At 43.4% G+C, this 23,019-nt stretch overlaps 1 protein-coding gene across 4 annotated transcripts; it reads right to left on the bottom strand.

The window, feature by feature from the left end:
* Window positions 1–254: 254 nt before the first annotated feature.
* On the bottom strand, window positions 255–22,996 carry LOC119464233 (TNF receptor-associated factor 2). Of its 4 annotated transcripts, none has more exons than XM_049656603.1 (10): window positions 22,842–22,996; window positions 19,603–19,698; window positions 18,158–18,419; window positions 14,627–14,725; window positions 9,944–10,018; window positions 5,135–5,212; window positions 3,385–3,477; window positions 2,594–2,656; window positions 2,010–2,075; window positions 255–589 (listed from the first exon to the last, which is right to left on the bottom strand). In XM_049656603.1, exons 3-10 carry the CDS (start codon window positions 18,389–18,391, stop codon window positions 461–463), a joined length of 837 nt encoding a protein of 278 aa, XP_049512560.1. In that variant the 5' UTR covers window positions 18,392–18,419; window positions 19,603–19,698; window positions 22,842–22,996; the 3' UTR covers window positions 255–460. The 4 variants fall into 4 exon arrangements, with proteins under 4 accessions (XP_049512560.1, XP_037581049.1, XP_049512562.1 ...); XM_037725121.2 differs by having other exon boundaries at window positions 19,607–19,698; XM_049656605.1 differs by lacking the exon at window positions 22,842–22,996 and having other exon boundaries at window positions 255–585; window positions 19,607–19,873.
* Window positions 22,997–23,019: the final 23 nt, after the last annotated feature.

Raw genomic sequence — 23,019 nt, 5'->3', positions numbered from 1 at the left:
AGATCACATTATTCAGTTTAGTGGCGTCATCCCATCAGTTGTGGTCGCTTACCCTATCATTGTCGTCGGTGCCGCTGAAGACCACCGGAATTAATAATCAAGTAACGCTTCATTTGTACAAATGCACTCTCCACGGTCATAATTAAATGTTACAGGTTGCCCTAATTTTTGTTGACGTGAAACTGCTTTATGCGTTACAAAGTTAAGTACAGTGTGGAGAACGAACCACGCCACAAATCACACTTCCGTCACTCTGATCAAATATTCAGTACTTCTCACAACACAATTTATTCTGAAAAGAGACCGCTCACAAACACGTTCTTCAATGCTTATTACTCTTGCGCAATACTCAAACGAAAACAAAAAAGCATGATGGGAATTCTTTGTATAAACACATGAAAGTAACTTTAGAGACGACACACTGGGTGATTACCAAGTTCTTAAGTGCAATAATTGCAGCTTATTTTGCCCTTGCTATTTCGGCCAAGAGGTTTTCTAGCGGTTCTTCCAAGATGGCGTGCTTCTCTTCCAGGGCTCGAAGTCTCTCTTTAATCTGCGGCTCGGTCTGGAACGCTCCGTTTCGAACTTGCTGTGAAAAATGGGTATGAAAAATTGCGAGTCATCATCGTAAACTTGGTAAACATCGTAAAGTTGGGCTCAAAACTCATCTTACAAAACTATAGCCTGAAAAAAAAAAGTTTGCACCCTTTGGAGCTTATCTTGTCACCAAACAATTATCGTGATCTTCCTTGTGTGCGCTTTCCTTTAACGCTCCGCGCCCGGTACTTCCATATCTCGATTGGCATGCGTGTTGTCAGGGTGACGTAGCATTCCTGACAGCAATGTAGCGCGCGCAGAGTTTTCAATACGGGAAAGGCAAGCCAGACGAATGTTCATTGTTCTTTGGGAACAAAATACACCGCAAACAATGTCAACTGTTTTTAACCTCTACTACATCGTGAGTTGATTGGATTTGATTCATGTGAAGCCAACAGAGACTGAAATGAAGGAACATATAAGGTAAACTGATATTTATTTTTTGATTGAAGATGTATTAATGTTAAATTAAAGCGAGGAAAACAACTAGCCGCTTGCGGGAGCCGAGCCCACATATCCGTATTACGCGTGCCATGCTCTTACCGATTTAGATAACGTGGTGCCTTTCTGTTTCTCCTCCCACTTCCTTGGATATACTTGTGTAAGTATGCTAGATCTAGCAGTGGGAGTGTTAGCCAGCGCCACGCCTCATGGCTATGACCGCGGATGCAGAACATCCTCTTCCATAACCATGAGTAGTAGCGCTGGCTCGGCTGCTGTTTTGTTGCCACCTGCAGCAAGTTGGTTTTTCGTCGGATTTTATTTCTTTTAAATCTAAATTTTCTTTGAGAACCCTCCCGGACTTTCCCAGCCTTGGCTGCTGGTTTGTTGCTGTTGTCTTGCGGACTAGCTCGCACGCAGGACAGCATTACCACCTTTGCTACCCTTTAGGCATATAGGCTGCTGACCTTGTTTCCTGCGAAATTACTAAGTGATAAAGCAAATGATACCTCAATATCCTCATAACAATAAATACACATCATGAGCACAATTCCCTTAATAAACATCTTTCGAACCATTATGCGCCTACTTTCTTAACCATCAGGCCAAAATCACAAAGCATACTTCTACCGTGCCCAACCCAACTACGTTTTCGAGATAATCACCTCGTGTTGTTGGTGATGATTTCCATACTGTTGCACATAACCACTCCGGGGGATCGGTAAAGAAGTGGACGGTACGCTTAAACTTTGTTGGAATAAAAAACAGGCAGATTAGGGCCTTCATTTCAGCCGATGGTAACCAACCGTTATTTGCGCAAAGGACTGCATATAAAGTTATTAGAATTGAATGTACTAGTCTAAACCTACCTACCTGTCGTCTTATTGAGCTTTGAGCAATACCGTACTTCAGCACTGGTAATGATACCATATAGGTAATGATACAATATAGAATCATGGTACAATACATACCAGAACTTCTGTACGCAGCTCTTCAAGGTCTTCTTGCATATTTGCACGGAAGTACTCATCCGTTTTCTGTCGTAAAAATAGCATCGTTTAATAAGCAGTGAAACATCTTCGAGCACGCTTTTATGCATCACAGCCTAATCAATGCTTCTCAATTTGAAATTTCTATCTGCTAATTGCAAGCAGTAGAATCGTTTTCCAGGCTTACGATTCATAACAAATACCTTTTACTTCTGCGGAATGCATTCATCTATTTTCTTAGCCGTATAACGAGGCACATCTGCTGAACAAAATTAGTCACTTGCTTAAAAATATTGTTGCAATATCAATAATTTATAGTCTGCGAGCTGTAACGAATACGTATCAACATTAGCTGTGCTTGTACAAGGGCGTCATCGCGTTCAATAAATGTGAAAGTAAAACTTAGTGAACGCTCCATGCGATATCTTAAGCCCGCTCCGACCTGGCAAGACAAAAGTCTTTAATTAGCCAGGTCAGGCAGGCGGCAAAGGCCAGTGGGGCCCTCGACTGAGAGGCCCGACCACCCCTCCTTAATATATTTTCCATTACAATAAAGTTTCTATTACCTTGAATACTTCTTCCTTCTCCGCGATCAGCTGCCTCAGCTGCTCATTCTCCGTTCTGACTTCCTACACCAAGGAAATTATGTATAATTATTACTACATTCGCATTTTTACACAGCAAAGCCGTACAGATTGGTCAAATTATTAAAACGCCATCATTTTTCAATAATTTCTCCTTTAGACTATGGTATGTTTTAGTTACCTAGCCGTTTTGATTGTTCAAACAAAATACACCATTTTCATTTGTATCTTAATAATGTCTGTTGTATATTCTCCGAAAAATTGACTACATTTTATGTCTACGCATTCTTTTTAGATATTCTTTTATTTTGGTCCTTGTATTTTTTCCCAGTTATTACTCAATAACTAAAGACCCCGCTACACTCGTTGATTATGAGACTTGTATCTTATGATGTCACCTCATTGAAAATTTTACCAAGAACATATTTAAGCATTCCGATTTTGAATCAAGTCTAACTAAGCCGCTGCCAACAAGGTAAAAAACAGTGTTTGAGATAATTTGCAAATAAACACTCACATTGGCCGTTAAATTATCACCAAAGTATGCGGTGATTATTCGGTGATCATCACCAAATTGGTGTGATTAAAATTATCGCAAATTTTGCGGAATATACAACCAAATTTTCGAAAGTGATTATCCCGTGACATACAAAACCGAAATCCTACTTCACTCAATGTTCGTCTGAGAAACGGAAATAAAACCGATGTCACAATAAAAGCACCGCATGCCTCAATGGCGAATTTAACAGTGACGAAGCCAAAACTTTCATTACCTGCAGCTTCACTTCGAGATTGATGACTCGGTCGATTAGCGCCGTCATGTGCTGACACGAACAGATATGCTTCTCCATCTCCTTGTTAGAGGCCTGCGATACAAGCAGAACAGACGGTATTGGGGTTTCACTGAAACCATAATACATTCGACTAAGCTATATGCCCTTTTGCAGCGAAGCTGTTTAAAAGAATTCTGCAACCGCTCATGTGTCGCGGTGAAGTACAGCGTGTGGCGGTGGCTCGGTATCAAATGGCCATCAAAGAATAGCGAGCAACGCAACCTTTGTCTAACGTTTTACGTTGAAACGTAAATAACAGTTATCATAATATATGTATGTTGTTACCACGCGTGCGCTGTCTATAACGGTAGTACAGACAACTTCGTTGCGCGGTCTCTTTTTAAATTTTTTTTAGCTAGTAATTTGTGAAAAAATGTTCTCATGCTCCATCTTGCCGGCTGCGCATTGGAGGTCAGCTAGAAATTGATACGGCTGTGGGGTCGAAAGCTGACGTCATCATCCAGCGACGCAGCTTGCGTCATAAATCGGGGCTATCACCAGGGCGTCGACGATTAATCATCACTTAGAACAGGCAGCCAACAAACCCCCAGTGTACTTCCAACGAAGGGCACGAGAATTCGCTGATTCAGCTATGCTGTATTTGGTGTGCAAGTTGCTCAGATTCGCTAACATTTGCGAAGGATTCGTTTTATATATATATATATATATATATTTACATGCGCAGTTACAAAAAACGAAGTCTGTAGTTTTCAATGACATTCTTACTCATTTGGTTTCCTAAAGGCATCCATTATATATTTTAAATTTTTTTACACATCTATATAGCTCTCTAAAAGAAAGCATGTGATAGTGACAGTTGAAGCATTGCACACATTTGCCCATCGGCAGGATGTGTAATAGAGAGAGAGAGAGAGAGAAAAGACTTTATTCCAGGTCAGACTAAGACCCATATGTGTAATAAATATACTGGAACAATGGCTCCGTTACAAAATAAAGTTTCAATAACCTACAAAATATACCGGGTGTTTCAGCGAACACTTAAGAAATTTTTGAAGGTTGCCTGTGGCAGATAGCACAATTCTAGTTCATGAGCTGGTCCTACTCGAAGAGGCGGACATTAGCTTCCACAAAAAATTGAAATGCATATACGAGTAATTAACAAAAATTCACTAATTAAGTTTTAATTATCTCATGGCACATATTGCAGTTTACGAATTCTAACCATGGAGTTCCCAAAGCGGACTCACTCGGAACGAATTATCAGGATGACACCCGTTTCGAAATATTAATTCCCGAACTATGCGGAGAAATGCATTGGCGTTCCAGTTACTTTTGTGTTCCAGTGCATGAAACGACCTTTTCATAGGAAAGTAACTGGAACGTTGTTGAAAGTGCGCGCTGCAACAGCCTGTATAGGACACTCTAGCTTGCGCAAGTCTTGCTAAGCAGTTAAAACGCTCTTTGATAAATGATTTTGCGTTTTTAAATACAGAAGAAAGTTACATACGTGAGTTCGATGTACTTATTTTTGAGAACGTCGGGTACACACGCGTAGAGTAACTACGGGACAAAATACTTTTTTCCTTGGCAAACTTGGGCTATACAAAAACAAAACATGCTTAGAAGTTCTTTTTTTTTTTATTGGGGGGGGGGGGGGGGGGGGGGGGGGGGCAGCAAGCACACTTAGCGCAGTCCCAGTGCCGATGAAGAGGTTTACAGAGGTCCTTACCTGGAAATTGCATCCCAGTCGTGCGTAGGGGCACTTCACAGGTTTTGAAGAGCAAAGTGGCAAGTGCACGTCCCTCAGCTTGAAAAACAAAAAAAAGGATTAATAGTTCTACTTCTGGTAAGGGCCCTAGCCATGCATTGGAGTCACGTGGAGCATCACTGATTAATTCGTGGTGTTACACTTTGGCTATAGTGGTACCGTAGTAGAAATTACCAGGTTATTTTGAGCAAACTGGAGAAACGGGCCGATAGCCAAGCAGCGATTTGGGCCAAGTGAAATGTTTGTTTGCTGCAGTGTTTGTTGCTGATGAATTTGAACGATGCTTTGTTGTATATTCATGTGTGCATAATATCTATACGCATAATAATATATATGTGTGTGCACATGTGTGCGTATCTATATGCGTGTAGGGGTATATATCCGCTTTAGTGCACAGTTATGTGCATGTAGTGCGAATTATATTGCGGATAAAACTTTCCTGGTTGTCAGTACTGCCGGCTACTAGCGCCCTGGCCTCCATCAAGCTGTGTGCTTACAACTTTCTTTCCGGAGAAGCCTTCAAGACGACGTTCGGACGTCGTCCTTATAAAATTTGACATTTTGACCACTTAGGTTTCTTTTTAGTGCCCTTCCACCAAATCTTTTTTTTTTTCGTTCCGCCGCTCTCGGAGCGCGGCCGCTACTGCTGGATATTGAACCCGCGACCTCCTGCCCGGCAGGATATAGAACACTCTACACTGTGAGTCACCACGGCGTGTCAGATATCTAGCTACGATGTTTCTTTGCAAAGTTATGCAACTGAGTCCTCTTGTAGTCTGTCTCTTGTTTCGTCTTGTTTTGATGTTGTTTTGCCAGTTTCGAGTTCGAGGCGCGAAATGTATCATTCCTCCTTACGTCATTGCACTAACCAAACCCGCAAAATACGAACGTCAATACACATCAAGAATTTTTTTTAACTTGACCACCTCTATTTCTGGCAGCAGAGAGCAAAATCGGATATCAAAAATAGGACTGATATTATATGAGCTACAAATTAATTGGTAGAGCAATTTAGTAATGAAACTGCTCGGCTATACGCAACTGAAACTTTGCTTCGTCATGTCGAAAACGCAACGATGAGCTCTGCGTTAGGTTTCCCGCTCTTGGGGCCAACATCATTTAGTTACTAAACTCGCCGTGTCAAAAGGGGCTCGATGAAAGTTCGAGATGAGTCTAGGCCACGGTTTAAGATATATACTCTTTAGGTGAGGACACTCGCCAGACTCGATCGACCAGATAAAGTAGCAAAGGCGCGCGCCGATCGGCCCGGTGACGGCAGCGGATACCTATCGGCAGTATATATCTTACACCGTGGTCTAGGCGCATCGGCGCGCATGGCCGACGCGAATGCTCACGCTTCGAAGCATAAACTGATAATACAACGCGTAAATGGCGATAAGAAAGAGAGGCAAAGCGAGCACATCGCGGGGGCGATATCTGTGCAACGAAAGTAGACAAGTTTCACGGCAGTTCAGCTCTACTGGCTGCAGTATGCGAATGCGACGCTTCTATACTTTTCGCGACCCTTGCCCGAGCTTCGCGAGGTTTATCGGCAAACTTCCCGCATCGTATAAACCTTTCAGCCACGGTCTCTCCGAATGAAGGATTAACATTGAGTATTCCGAGTATAATGGCAGGATAAAAATCTGAATGAGAGCGTGACTGACCAAAAACAATATACGTCAGTTTAGTTTAAAATATTATTGAAAAACAAACTTGTATTTTATGAGGTCTACATCAAGGTTAGACTCGGCGTGTTACTCAAAGGTATGCTTGCAAGCACAGACACGACGAATCGAAAAGAACAGCATAATTAGAGCTTGCTTTATCTCTTTCATTGCTAAACTTGTGTCCGTGTTTCCACGCCTGCTTTTCAGTAATGACTCCCTAACAACTTGGTTAACTTGCAGTCGTTCGAAGTGTTCCACGGCTATTTTATTATTTTCTTACATCAAGAGACGTTCAATTTAATAATAACAAGAGCATCTGCTCATAACCAGTATTTCAGTTTTTCATGATACAATGCGACATCTATAGCAGGTAAATATCTGTAATTAGTTATTGTTTGTATTATGACGACTGGGTTAATGTGACCTACATATTTGAGCTACATGTCAAATATTTTTAAGCAATGTTTGTTGCTGCGTTTACTGAATAACCTACAAATTTGGAGGCTTCCGTAGTTTGGGACTGAAGGTGAATGACAGCGCCCTGCAGAAAGCAGCTCGACTTTCAATTTGACGATCGTAGACTGCGTAAAGAGGAAGCTGTGGCCTCGGGCCAAACTCAATTATCTCTATAAGTGTAATACGCAGAAGTGCTCTCATTACACAACAGTTAAATCAATTTCAATGAAATTTGTTGCTTTCAAGACAAATAGCTGAATTCTACCAACTGCTAGGAAGCAGAATTTTGATCTATGGTCTTGGAGCTTCTACACAAGTTGCCGGAAAACAGACATTTAAAGACAGTTGAACGTAGTTATAACAATAGGGGATAAAACGAAATAATCGTTATAACAATGCAAGTGAAATTTCCCTTGAAATCCCCATAGAGATTCATAGCGCAGCACATGCAATAAGATATAACGAAGTAATGGATAGAACGAAATAATTATGGTTCCACCTTCAATTTCGTTTCACGAGGTTTTAAAGACACCGAAGCACAATGTTTGAAAATTCGCAGCTGTATACTAAAGATAGATATCGCAGTTCTGTAAAATGCAGCTATCAGAATATCTCAAATGGGCAAATTTGATATGAGTTCACAGCTTTCATGAAATCGTTTTGACATTACGAGGGTTTTACTAGTCTTACTAACTATTGACGTACTTGAGAGCGATGCGTATTTTTCTCCACTTTAGATGCCTTAATATGTGAAGTGTGCAGAAGTTAGAGTTGTGAGCTCGATGCTTCGATATCTTATATTTTTCTTTTTTCTTTCATTTTTTTATAATTAACATTTGTAAAAAAACAGATGGTATCAGTAGGAAATCCGCTTCACACAGACAGTAGATTTCTACCATTTCTTTTTCTCAGCTTCTGCTGGTCCAACTATATTCTCTGGGACAACGCTGCTGCACTTTTTCACTGTCGCGTGTACCTCTGCCCCGTTCTTACTTAATTCCTGAAGCGGGTGATGGGCATGCTGCGGTGCCAGGCGAAAATAGTGGCAGCATGTCTCAACGAATCTCAATGCCTGAAAGGAGGGTTGGCGTGCTCCGGCAATTATTAAAGCAGCTGCCGTCGCACGTCGTACTCCAAGACATATACGCAGACTCCTGACCAGAAGGTGGTCAAGAGCTTCCTCCAAGGAGCGGCAGAGATTGTCAAGAACCGGGACAGAATAAGCTGTTGTTTGCCTCATGAATGCAGTGCACGCGAAGCAGGTGATGATGTTGAACTACGGTCCCGCAATGCGTCGTAGAACATTTATCACCGCGTTAATGTTCTGTTCCATGTAGTTTGCTTGCGGCACCTTGTTAGTCCTAGACCCAAGAACTTGTGTTGCCGAACAACATTTAAAAAACAATTGAGATCTAGACCTTGTTAGAGACTACTATATGAAATGGACGTTTTAGCTCTAAATCCTTATGTACAGATCGTCTGCATCTACTGATTATCTCAGGGAGGCAGGAAAGGCACTAGGCGGCTAAGCTACGATACAATGAAATGGAATGGAACATAACACACTTCCTTGCGGAACACCATGTGTCACTTTGTACTCCTTGCTGTTTCCGTCAGCTGTATTGATGAATACAGTTTTCTTTTTCCTAAAAAAATCTGCGATCCAACGCCAAGACATTAATTGAAGCCGGTAATGTAGGATCATGAATGTAAATTGCTTGTATTAAATGCCCACTTAATATTGAGAAATAAACCAACAGTCATTTTTCCACATTGCTGTTTGTGCTTTACATGCATGACCAGCTCCACGACTGCGTCCATGGTGAAACACCGTCTGAGGAACCCCGCCATTTTATCAGACAGCCTCTGGGTATTTCCGACTGACCGCTGAATCCTGGCATCAATTATTTTCTCGATTTGATTACAGAGGCAACTTGTAAGTCTGAACGAGATGATTCCTACGACGCAGGTCTCTTGCCAAGCTTCAAGACTTGGAGGAAGCCGGGAGGCTGTTCGGGGATCTAAATGACATTGAGCACTTCCTATGAGATACGTGTTCCTGCGGGACCAAGTTTTTTTTTTAAGCGCCGTAAGTTATGCATCTAGGTGGGCGGCTGCGTTGCTACAGGTTTCAAGCACACATTTCAGTTCCCCGATAAAAAGTGGCTGATGTAGTATTTGGGTTTATTTTCATTGTACTGGGAGGTGACTACTGCTTAAGCATCTGTGGCCGAGTTCCGGTACACTGTCGTGTTCAAAATGCTCCCTGGACGCAGTATAATCTGCCAAATTCGTAGCAATTGTTCCTCGAACTTTACTTGCTAAGACTAAAGCCCGAAATGTCACAGGTCAACTAAAGTACTTTAAAACGTTCCACTACTTCGGCTGTGGACTTAAATGGGTTAATTAAGAGCAGAATTCACCCCACTTTCTGCCTAGCTTATGAAGTTCACGGCGCATCTTGGAGCATGTTTTTGTGCGTCTAGGTACACGTTGAGAGAACCCAACCCCCGGAACTATCACTCCTCTCTCCATCGAATTACTCCGAGTAGTTCATATGCTGAACCTACAGCAACATAACCGTTTGAAATAAAAATCACCTTGCATTTTAGGTTTACCCGAGATGATCCTAATTTCCACTTACCTCTGCAAATGTATCACAGTCCATCTGACAATGATCACAAGTTGCCGGCCTTTGATCACAGTCTTCCATGTGAGTCTGCAAACATCACAGGGCAACAGACTGGCATCAGGAGTGTTAGCTACCGCAAATACGCATAGTTATTAACTGCTTTCTAATTAATTCTGGTATTATTGCATAAATAATTCGACCATAACTTCCAAGACGCCTCCATTTACTGTGGACCCTGAGACTTTAGTGACAGTTTCGAAGCATAAATTGCCGACAGTGCCGACTTTTCGAAGATATAATATGCTTGTTTCGTGACTAGCTTTGGGAACAAACTCCTGCAGATTTGTCTCACAACTCGTAGCAAAAATAGATGCAGGAAACGCACATTATCTTCCATGGTGCTCACTATATAGGGCATTATTGGGCATTATGTGCCCTATATATGCCATGAAGGAAACGGTCACCCCTAGAGTATTTGTAATCAATTATATATTTACTAAGCGAAGTTATGTTTTTCAGCTATTTGATCATTGGGACTGCTCAAGCAGCTAATTTCAACTGTTGAACATAAAAGCAAACTGGGTTCATAATTTTCGATTAATCATTTTCGAGATTATTTCTACTCTCGGCGCGATGCCTCACTGTTGCGACGCGCATGCTGTCAGTGGTCTACAGGTCCGTTCGACGTGAAAATAGGGCGACTGAAAGCTCTAGCAGCAGCGTTTTTGTCACACCCGCTTCTGCTGTATCAGCAATCGGAATACATCGGGATTTATTTTTTTATTTACTTATTTATTTTTATTTACATATTTATTTACTTATTTCTTACTTCCTTATTTACTTATTTACTTATTTATTTATTTGTTTGTATATTATTTATTTGTTGTATATTTATTTATTTATTTATTTATTTATTTATTTATTTATTTATTTATTTATTTATTTATTTATTTATTTATTTACTTATACGGCGCGAGCGTGGCTGCAGTGTTCGTACAACTGACATCACAATAAAATTTTGAGTATTAGTATCGAAGCACCGTGCATCATTGAACTTGCCTCCAGTTGAATGGCCACTACCTCCAGGCTGCAGAAAGGGCAGCAGAGAAGTCTCTGTTCGCAGGCCTTGTTTATGTGCTGATTCAGCAGCTTGATACTGATCTCTTGGTCGCATAGCGGGCACTTAACCAGTCTTAATTTTGCAACTTTTGTAGTGACCCTTCAGGAAAGAAAAAAAAAACATTTCAGACCTGATTCATAAATACACACCTTGGACATGCGAAGGCCGAGAACATGCCGGTATACTCTAAAGAAAAAAAAAGCTTTATAATACAATCTCGCACGATTCACATGACCATTGAGATCTTGCATAGATATTCTTACGGGATCTGTAATCACACAAGGTATAGATAGGGTCAAAAATATACACGATGCTTGTTCCGATAATAACTTGAACAATATCTACCTTTAGCTTGCAGCCACATTGCATAACAAGACTATGTTGGCCCCATACACTGCAGTACAGATAGCACATTTCGTATCCCGGGCGCACGGAGAGCTTCGGAAAATATTCAGCATCCTCTCTCTCTCTCTCTCTCTTTTTTTTTTTTATCGGCCGCATCCCATAAACGTTTGATAGTTCCTGTACTCGGAAACGAGAGTTATGCGGAAATGATGAACTGGAGTTGTGCGAATCCTTAAACATACAGTTTTGGCATTGAAAGTAAAAACTCCTACGTACGATTACGCTTTTTCTCTCCTGGAGATTTAGACGCACAAGTATCACCTCATTTACACAAAAACAAAAAATGACCTAGGCTACATTTTCAAACCTCAGTTACTGCGAACGCCAGTTACGAGCTGCCAGCTGGTGGAGCTGTATTACGTAACGTTTTTTTCTTAGTTATTTTATACCTTTTGTCTATCGTCGCTGCATGGCGTGATCACAGGCCTTCGTTATCGACAGTCTCGTACACTTGCTGCCCGACGGGTGATTTCCTAGCGAATCTGCTTCTCTACACACATTTTCGTTGTCACGTGATCCCTCAATTATCCTGCCCTGTGCATATTCCGGCCTACAGCACTTCTCGCACATTCATCCTATGCCTCCGCCAAGCCACGCAAGGTTTCTTGCTGTAGCACCTTCATTGCGAAACTGACCTCGTTTTTCTTCCTTGACGTCATGCCACAGATGGCGTTTAGAGAGAGATAGAGAGAGAGAGTGATTGCGAAGAGGAAGAAGCGCCATAGATCTTTTCAAATGCGAGGGGGAGAGGCTGGGGAGGAGGTGCTGGTGGTCTCTTTCCTCCTCTCCCAGCACTGTGTTACCCGAGAGCGGTGGACTCTCCACACAGTGATGCTTGCTGATGCTCTCGAAAATCACAAGTTTCTTTTTCTCAATTAAAACCCACACGTGGAGAGCCGCTTTCTACAAATGTTCCCGCAGATTGCCACGCGTCTTCGGCAGCGATAGACTACGCTGCCATTCGCTCAGAAGCAGAACGGAAAGCCAATAATTACCGTGGGGGCGGGGCTTCACTTCACTTCTTCACTTCGCTTAGCGATAACATTAAATGCGAAGGCTCGGGCAGATCGACCGGTACAACCTGGTCGTGCCGTACCATCGTCTCGCACGGTGACAAACACGTGTACCCATTGTGATATGGTCATATAAAACCATTTCCGAAATGTGTGTGGCTGTCTACACCGGGTCGCCTCTGAAAGCCTCGCGCACACTTTCCAATTTATCACAGACGATCCTGCGAACGGTTAGGCTTTGTATTCGAGCCGCAGTTATGAAGGCTCCTCGGGACAGGTGCAAGAAAACAGCGCATAAGTTTACATCTTCCTAATAAATGAGGAACAATGCGCAAGCACTTATTTCTTTGCAGAGGTAAACACTAGGACTATAGTTAACGAGAATCAGTTATATTTCTTGCAGCGCATACGAACGAGGGCACACAAATGTGCCACGATTCCTTGTGTGTTGAAAAAATAGGCATTTGTTCAAAATGTGAAATGCGCAATGCATAGGAAGACCTGTACCACATGATCTGCACATGCGCCCGCTTTGCATATTCCGGAATTGCTTCCACAGCTGCGTTGGCTCCATGCAGCTTCAGTTGATTTTAATATATCTTATTGACAAGAGTGGGGGTTGAGAAAATAGGTTCGTCGCGATTGCGCAGTCAGTAGGTGTAAGTGCATGCGAATCTCTCTAGCTTCCATTGAAGTTTTCTTGTTCAAACACTATGAACTAAGCCAGGAAAAGCATTAGCACTAAGCATGTAGTCGTCAATGGATCCTCCCAAGATGTGTTTATGCAACAAGCGAACCACTCCGTTGCCACCTCAAGCTAATCGGGAACATTTACTAATTTCTTGACGATTAAGTATGGCCGACCCTGCTGATTGTCAGCTGATCCCGTTGACAGCGTTAAGAAAGAAAGGCCGATCCAAGTAGCTAATCCGTGGTGGCGTGGATCACGTGTTAGAGGCTTCCGCGTCTTGCTGATTTGCTGGCGGGCATGTAATCACTGTGCTGCAAATGATTCGCAGAAGATGCACACTTTTATAGAAATAATCTCTTCACGATAGCTTTGCATCACATGTTCCAAAATTTGCGTTGGATCTACTTTTTTTTTCTGCTGCCCTTTCGGGAACACGACTCACTGCCTTGGGTAAGGGAAGGGGAACAGAGAGGAAATAAGGGGAAAGGGAAAAGGAAGGTCATCGTGGCCGCAGAACCCATGGCTGGCAGTGGCAGACAGCTGGGGCTTTTAGAGGTTAGACAGTGTCCCGTGTCTTCTAAGCAGCTAACTAGCTGCCTTAAGGTTGTGGTATCGTGCCAGCCAAGAAACAGAAGTTGCGACACCGAATCCGCAGAAGGACCCAGGCGTCGAATTTTGTGGAGAGAGGCCCACTCTGTAGATCAGGCGGGGCAGAAGCAAAGAAGGTCCACAGTCGTCTATGCCACGCAGCCAGATGGCGCTGGCAGTTCGTTTCTCTCTCTCTTTCTCTTTACTTTCCGTCTGCCGTTGACAGTACTTGTAGCGCGAAGCGAATGATGGTGGACCACCCGATGATTCTCAGCGTTTCTCCCGCAAAGAAAGCCGTCTTATAGATGTGAGTGAACTAAGTGACACCGGCATGATGTCGTTTTCGCTCTGATCATGACGTCGTGTTGTGCTATTGTCATGCCACCGTTGTCGTCATTGGTTTGTTGTCGTCGTCCCGAAGCACTCGTCATCATGACGCCCTTCTGCAGTCGTCGTTACCGCCGTCGTTATTTTCATCGTGCAAGCGTTGTCGCACCGTTTACTACGCAGTAAAGGACTTAACGATGCCAAAGATGTCAATGCTTCTCATATGACTAGGCCATCGTGCCGGCGTCGTCTTTATGACATCGTTGTGCTGTCGTCATTGGAGCTGTCGTCACCGTTGCAGCGCTATCGTTATTAATCCACGGTGTTCCTAGTTACTATCGTCATCGTACCGTAGTTGTCGTTTTCATTGTGCTGTTAACAGCTTTTCGCAGTTAAAGACTCCGCGGTGCGAAGGCAATCGAGACTAGACTGATCAAAGCGTGACGACCGAATGATCAGGATTCGGCCCATCTTCTAGCTCGATAACTACTGCTCGCAGTAAGTGAAATTAGGATTAGTTATCGTGCAAGAATTCTCAGCGCACTACTCACCATCACCTCTCGAAGTGTCCCCTGGTAGCTGCATGTTTCATTTGGGCACGTGGCCGTCAACTTCAAAGCCTCCAGGAATCTCTCGCTCCTGTTTTCCATCTATTTGAACAGCATGTATGCATATCTTTAGGTATTATCGTTTCTCGAGTTATTAAATCTTCGTTAGCAGGAAGCAAACTTCAATAAGGGACAAGATACCATAAGCTCGCAAATTTCGTTCCTTTTCCTTTTCTTTCACCTCTTGCGCCGTAATCTTGCCAAATTTTACAACTTCGTTTTCGATAGCTAAGCACAGTTCTAAAAGGCTGTACCAAAAGGGAAGGAATGCGCCCATCCCCTTCTAAGTTCTGCGTGAAATAGATCGTTTATTGGTATTTTTTAATCCCTCAAAGCAACCCCTGATCTATTGAAAGAAGCCGTAGGGAGGAAGAAGGCGAGATAGAATTTAGATTACTTGTTGTCCCTTTAAAAGTCATCAAACCTAAGTGCTAAGATTTTTTTCAGTTTTCCCCAAACGTGGTGCAGCCACCGCGATCTGGAATTGAAGCCGTGAGCTGGTGGGCAGCATTTACACCACCACTGAGACACAGCGGAACATGCTGGATGACCGCGGGAAGTCCACTCTGTCGAACTGCCTGCGTCAGGTTTGCTCACACTCGCAGCTGTCATATTTAGCCATATGAAAGAAAACTCAAGTTTCCTACATCAGACGCAGAACAGGGGAAGGGGGGGGGGGGGGGCATTTTGTAAGCGTCCACCCAGTGGACACGTCCATTTCGTCTGCTGCTGATGTTCAGATTGGCTGAGCTGAAGTACACGTCAGGAGACAGGCGCTCTCAACCAAAGTACTTCAGCAGCCGACGAAATGGACCTGTCCACTAGGTGCACACTTACAGAATGCCCCCGAGAACGATTAGGTCAAGCTGCATCGGTTCATTACGTTTCTACAAGCGAAAAAAAAAAAAACGCCGACTATTATTGTGATAAGAGGCTTGGTAATACAGAAAAGACTAAAATGGATGACAGATGGCGACACTATTTTTGCAGTCGCCACACCAGCTCGCCGTGACGTCACAGATTTCGACGGCATCAACCCATGCGTCTACTGTGTCCGACATGTGCCTAGTTAATTGTTTTTTCAGTAAATAATGAAAACGTTGCATACTAGGGAAACCACGCAGCCCACACGTAGCTAGTTTCTGCCTCTTAGGCTCCAAAACGGTGCAAATGAGAGATACATTCTGAGATTTTACGTGCCAACACTACGACTAGGTTATGAGTCACGCCGTAAGAAGGGACACCGGATGAATTTCGGCGACCTGAGGTTCTTTAACGTGCACCTGAGCCTAAAAATACACGTCACTGTGGATTGCAGGGACAAGGACATGAAGGACGAGGACAAGCGCTGGCAACATGGTTTGAGACCGGGCTAATTGCTGTTCCAGCGCTTGTTCTCGTCTTTCCTGTCCTTTTCCCGGCGAGCGCCGTAATTCACAGTAACATGGAACGCCAACTAATGCGGTATCAAACCTCGTTGCTAAATACACAAGCGTGTTTTTCTTTCTTTGCATTTCCCCAAATTTTTTTCGCGGCAGGGGCCGAACCCACGACCTTGAGCTCAGCAGCGCGACACTATAGCCAGTACGCTACCCCGCGGCGAGTCCTGCGAAAAATTACCGACATCCGGGAAGATACACTGCCGTATCGAAGCCGAAGTTCTAGCGTCAAAGTCAGAATGGGGAAGTGTGACCTCCATTTTCTCCCCAATAATTTTCCCCCAAAATTTATGACAAAGGCTTTAAAACAGTAAGTTGGTAGGTTACTGGTTTTAACTGGTTTAGTGACGATTCCTAGTGTCACTTTAACGTTCACTAGTCGTTTTTTTTTAAACCCTTACGATCCTTTCTTACCGTATACATCGAGCATGTAGCAGCAACATCTTGAGTTTTTAGTGAAGAGTGCAAATGTAGTGACAACGTCCTAGAAAAAAAATGACGAGGTGAAACTCGTCCTCTATGGTTACATCATTTGTGTGCCCCGGCGAGCACTCTTGGCTACATCTGCAATTTAGGTAGGGTTACACACAACCCCGACAAGTATAATCGACACAATTGTCATATGCGGGCCAGCGTTATGAAAAAACTCCACCCAACAAAACTTCTTTTTTTCTTTTTTACCAGGTGCAGTTCGAAAGCACGTCCAGCGTATTCCAAACATGTGACGGCAAAATCGGCTCACACCATTCACAAAATGTCATTTGTACGTGCCGCTCCAGCGGTTAATTTTTTTTTTCCTTTTTCCAGATTAGATGGCACTCCGACGAACTAGTGTTTCAGTTTGTTTCAGGCTGGGAATTACTGAATATACTTTCGCACAAATCGCAGTGCCTTCGATATACCAAGTATATCGGCGAAATCAAGTGTCTTGTTAGACGAAGCATAACTGGCTCTTCGCTTTATCAGCAGTACGTCTACACTGCTGAAGAAGCGAAGAGCCAGTTATGTTTCGTGTAACAAGACACTTGGCTTCGCCGCTCATCGAATTTCGTAAGACGCACTATAATTACCATGTGAAGGACGGCCACTTATATAGACAAGATTACCTGCTTTCCGCTAGGCATCCCACGACAAGTTGGCTGAGTCGGGGCCCACATACCCCTCCCAATAACTGCACAGGGTCCGCATGCAAACACCACATTATTCAACAGTCACGTGACTGTTTTTCTCCGCACAAGCGCTGGGATTGTGTCCCCTGCTATAGTCCCTGAATAATCAGCAAAACAAAAATAGCTACGCCGATACCAATTAGGGTATTATGAGTAATATCGGTATTCTGATCAACGAATTTCTTCAAACCCCACGGTCGATAGCATACGAGCTCCTGATCAGAATTAACCTTTTCATAGCTCATTTGGCTTTTTTTCACTGGTTCCTTTGTAATTCATATCAGCCTTTGCTTCTACATATCATGAAGCGGCTGATATTTAGTCGCTTGGGAACTTGAACTACTGAGTGCGAGAACATGTAGCTCATTTTAAGCTCCAAGTTTATTTTTGGCCATCCTGCACACTTAACTTGGCCCTTTAAATCTGAGCTAGGCACGAGCGCTCCGAATCGTCTAACCAGGTACCGTAACATTCATACAAATATCAATTTCGACATACTTTTAAATGAAATGCGGACAGCGCGAGAGGTGCTCAGTCCAGAACACAGCTCAAGTTTTCTGGCGCGCCTATAGTCTGCTTCTACCAAGGCACAGCTTTGCGACATTCGATTGCCTACGGGTGTTCGCGAACGCTGTCGAATGCAGGTTTGGTACATTATTAACTGAAACGGACACATTTCGCGCACTGCACGTCTTTTTTCACGATGACGCCGCGTTTTGTGGCCGATTACCACGCCAGAGAAAAAAAGCCGGCGAGGCCTAGAAACGCCATATTCTTAAACCAAATAATAAATTCACATATCTGATTATAACTTCATGTCGAAAAAAAAAAGGCAGTCACCACTTCTGAAGGATTGCAGTACTTACATCTTCAATCCTGTGCGTCGCACTGTCAACGCAACATTCAATAATTCCATCATTGTCCAGCATTCCCAAGCATGACCGACAGTACAAGTGGCCATGGGGATCAGCCAGGAGCTCAGAGCATATGTTTACGCACAAGGCACACAACACTCTTCCTGGAACGTCTGCAGCAAATGTAACCAGCTTGTCTTCGAAAGTTCTGTTCTGATCCTTGACCAGCAGCTTACGTATGGCCATCTTTGTTCGAGTTGCTTCTTTTCACCGCCTAGATACAACGATGGAAAAGAGATAGCGGCTTCAAATACACAATCATCGTGCTATCTTTTTACGTCAGAAGCGTCAGGAAGTTTGTGCACTTTCCGATCACCATGATCGATAGCACTGTTTCTACTCTTATGCTTGCAGCAACATGCGTTACAATGAGCTGACAGATGCGAGGTAGGCGTTTTCTTTAGGAAACTTTCGCAGTTCGACACCACTCGTCCTGTGCCGTTTTCTCATTGCTGTCATTTCCAGCACTGATTTAGAAGCATGCAGCTATTCCATCCACCCCTTATTTCCACCCTACGTCGACTTGATAACGAGAGCTTTGTTCGTGATGGCGTCCGCTTCGTCAAATCTCTGTGAAAGGCGCCGCACTGCCTCTAACTCCGGAACCTCTCATTTAAGGAAAAATAGCAATTAGCGGCCCTTAACGAAGACAAACAATCAAACATTCAGTACTAGTGAACAGAGCACTGGCAAGTATTGTAGGCACAGTTTATGTTAATATATACATGTTCTATCGAAAGAAGGACAGCGCCTGCAACTGTATTGTTCTCGCGAGATATTACGATCAGCCGAGCGAACACCATGGTTCAACGCGCGAGAAAGTTTCTCTGGCTTCAGTATCTAAAATAATAAAACGTTGTAAGATCGGTAAACCTGGCAATGTTTGCTTCGGATGCATGGTCCTAGCGCCTGACCTGTTTTCCTCCCCTTCGTATTGCACCTTTCACGCTGCTTCACGCATGGTTCAAGTGCACAATGCTAACCCAGTTATCAATCCTTTTGCGTAACTGTAGATGGCGCAACACGCTCACGAAAACAGAGCAATTTCATTTCCGTCGCTTACCTATCTGTACGCTCTAAGCCTACAACACAGAACCGAAATCAACTCCTGAACATTACCCACGTTCCTGTGATCATCGTGTTCGCAGAAACGTCAAGCGCTGATCCTTCACCTGCAGCCTGTGTAATTACCTCAGATGATTCCCAAATGCGCGTTGCTGTATTCAAATTGTCCTCCCGAGCGTGCCCTCACAATTTCGATTCGACCACCCTATGCCTAAGCCAGCTTCCGTTGCTATACCGAAACAAAGCTTTCATTTCAGCATACCGCAGTCATCTGTCCCTGCAAGTGCCGCTAGCGGATTTGGCTTTACATAAAGTTGACAGTACGTTGGAACTTACCCTGGCTGGCTGTTCCGAAACCAAACAATCTCGACGCGGAACGCGATGAACCCGCCTTGAAAGCAGCCGCAGTCGGCCGTGGCTGTGTTTGTCTGAAAGGAAGTGGGAGCTCGGTTGGCACACGCTCGCCTATCGGCTTGGTAGTCATGGAAACAAAATGCGATAGCGCTGTAGCCGAAGAGCTCTCAAAAAGTTATTTTTGCTCGCGCTGGCCGCCGTCTGCTATCAGCGCTGCCAGTTAGCATCTTGCATAATGCCGCCAACCATCAGCGCGTCTATGATTTGCGGTAACCAATTAACTCGTTCATGGTGTGAAGTTGAAAGGTTATCATAGTATGCGGATGTTACCTGTCAACGCCATCTCTTTTTACATATCTGACTGGTCATTTCACAGCTCTTCTAGTCGTGTAGTACAACAGTAAAGCTGTAAGACATGGATAAATTATTTTAAGCACGCACGTGCGCGTGCGTGCGTGCGTGCGTGCGTGCGTGCTAAAAGCATTATTTTGGGTTTTTTTACTGCATTCATTTCCTAAACATAATGTTATTACGGCTTTGTGAGCAGGCTCACTGTCGTGTCAAAACTTCTCTTTCTAACCTGCTTAAAAAAGAAAAAAAGGCCTAAAATTCTGGTCATCAACCAAGTCAAAAGACCATGGCGTTTCGGAACTAATACAGATTCTTTGTTCACAATTATGAAGCCGATAGTGAACAAGGAACCCCTGTTTAGGTTCTACAGCATTAACTAACTCCTTCCTCGGTGACCAGAAGCTCGTTTCTTTTTTTTTTTTTTTTTTTTTTTTTTTTTTTTTTTTTTTTTTCAATAAGCGGCGGTCGCATTTAGACGGGGGCGAGACATGCGAAAACACCCGTGTAGTTAGATTAGCGTGCACGTTAAAGAGCCCCAGGTGGTCCAAATTATTCCGAAAAGAAAGGTTATGACTACAGGTTAAGCATTTTCATAGAATCGTCGACCGCGGTAGGGTAAAATTTTATAGTATTGAATGCAAAAAAAAATGTCAATCGGACGGTTTGTTTAGTGCGCAATTTTAATATGCTTTCACTTCGTTTGTGCTGTACTGGTATTCACCAGTGCTGTACGCCTTCTTAGCTCAAGCATGATGCGATAAATCTCATTTCTTATCCACGAGAATTTTTTTCATCGCTTAATATTTCATTCCACCACTCACGGTCCCATTTGTAGCTTCCTTACAAATTCCTTTGTTACCTTTCGAATTCAGAAGTAGCTACAGAAGATAAGTCATTCCGAAGTATGGCACTGACCTCCACTGGAATTCACTTAACGGTGATTGTGCACCCAAGCGAATCATATATGGACGCCGTGAGTCATTCATTCATTCATTCATTCATTCATTCATTCATTCATTCATTCATTCATTCATTCATTCATTCATTCATTCATTATTATTAGAACATAAAATATACAATCTGAGTAATTTGTCAGCCCACGAAAGCAATGTTGCTTTTGAGCGGGACAGGGCAGTGCTTTGACCTGAATGACACAGTTTTGTGCTTCAATCAAAGGAAACAGAGGTGGCTTCTCTTAGCGTATTATTATACCACGCACTTTGAGTAATATTTCAACGCCTGAACTACCTCCATTAGTTCTTTTTAAACTATCATATCATGTTCCTTGGCTTGCTATGATATGTATTGGATTGATGATACTTAACGCCCCAAATCAAAGCGGGAGCTTTCAGCCAATGAGCGCTGGGCATGCCGCGTCGCGGACCATAGGGTTTCTCACTGCATTACCTAGAGGGAAATCTCGCACTGCTGCCCTGTGGTATGCATGGGAATGCCGGTATATTGTTACTTCGGATTGGCATCGTTCTCGGAGAGCCAGGAAAGCTTCAAGACGCGCCTGGCTAGCACCGTTCAGTCTGTCACAGTAAATACTTTTCTGCTAAAACAGCACGTAAAAAGGTGTTTTAGTTTTATTATTATACAAAAACATGTCTTCTTTATTTATGAGGACTTGTAAAAAGATGTTTTAGTTGTATTGTTATACAAAAACATGTCTTTTTATTTAGGAGGACTTGTTATTGCATGTGCAATTATATAAAACGTAAAAAAGTATCCGTGGGCCGCTAAAGTTGCACAACAGACGACAAGATTCGCGCTCGCTTTGGAAGAACTTGTCGTCTGTTCTTGCTTTTCTTCGCTTGATTATGCTTTGTAGCTCAGTAAACTTCATTAGAAGATGCAATATGGGTGAATGAAGTCCTTGCATTGAGATTTTACTTTAGGAACGCGTTATTTGTGTAGCCATATCCACGTTTTATACGAAGCCTCCTACAACACCAGCCGACACAAGTCTCGCACACCCATATACTAGCACACTCTACATACACCATCATTCCCATGACGGCACAGCACTCTTTAGAAAACTCCCATAGATGGTGGCGCCAGATTTCCCTCTAGGTAACATAGTGACAAACTGTGTCACGGACAGACCGGTACTGTCAGGGACGGATAATCGAAGAGGTCCAGTCACGACCACCCTCTGAGTAATAGAAGCCAATCTCGGAGGCAACACTTTTTCGGATTGTATTCGCCGAAAGGGAGTGCAGAGCCGGAAACCTGTCATAGTCGCCACGTTCTAGGCGATGTCCAAAACATCGCGTTGCCGACGCTTCCCGGCTCTTCGATTGTTTTCCGCGCGTGCGGTCAGTGCAAGTACAGCCTTCGAGATTCGTTTCTGTTCCTCGGTGGGAGCCGTCGTTGAGGCGTCGATTTGAATACCACCTAATAATTTGGAACGGCATTATTTTTCTAATGCGCATCCAAATTGCTAAACACGAGCGCTTCTGAATTCCGGTCCCATCAGAATGGGGCCGCCATGCTCATAGGAGGGCGTCATAGCTAACAAGTCAGCGCGACTGATACGCTGGTACACAGTATGGGAAGGTCATTTCAAGCAGGCTTGGCTACTTAAGCTATTTTTCCGCGTCCCCTGCATACCGATGTCCGTGCGTCGCTACCGATGAATTGCAGAAGTTTCCGAGAAGACGCTTCTGCAACTTCAAAACCCCTTTCACAAAAAGCGCACGCTTTGTTTTCGTAAATGGTGCGTGCCAATTACTGAATAAAGTTATACGCTATATACGATCAGTAAGATAGACAATACCGCAATTATTAACTATATTTGCGAGGCAATAGATTCACATAACGCGCCTTTCACTAAACATACATGCAGAACATGTTTGCTTACCGTTTAGTTGGATGTTGCCGTGAAATTGCTTGCCTATCCTAATTACCTGGAACCCACTGCTATTTTCAGTGGCACTTCTGTCTCATCCAAGTGTCACTAGTGCATGTACGCAGTAATTTTTTACGTTATGAAACTGAATATGTCCGTCAATTAAACTTTTTTTTCTCTCTCTCTCAAG

This window comes from Dermacentor silvarum, chromosome 9 (assembly GCF_013339745.2).
Source record: "Dermacentor silvarum isolate Dsil-2018 chromosome 9, BIME_Dsil_1.4, whole genome shotgun sequence".
Classification (NCBI taxonomy): domain Eukaryota; kingdom Metazoa; phylum Arthropoda; class Arachnida; order Ixodida; family Ixodidae; genus Dermacentor; species Dermacentor silvarum.
The sequence above is the reverse complement of the archived record's forward strand: the minus strand, read 5'-3'. Positions and strand labels throughout refer to the sequence as shown.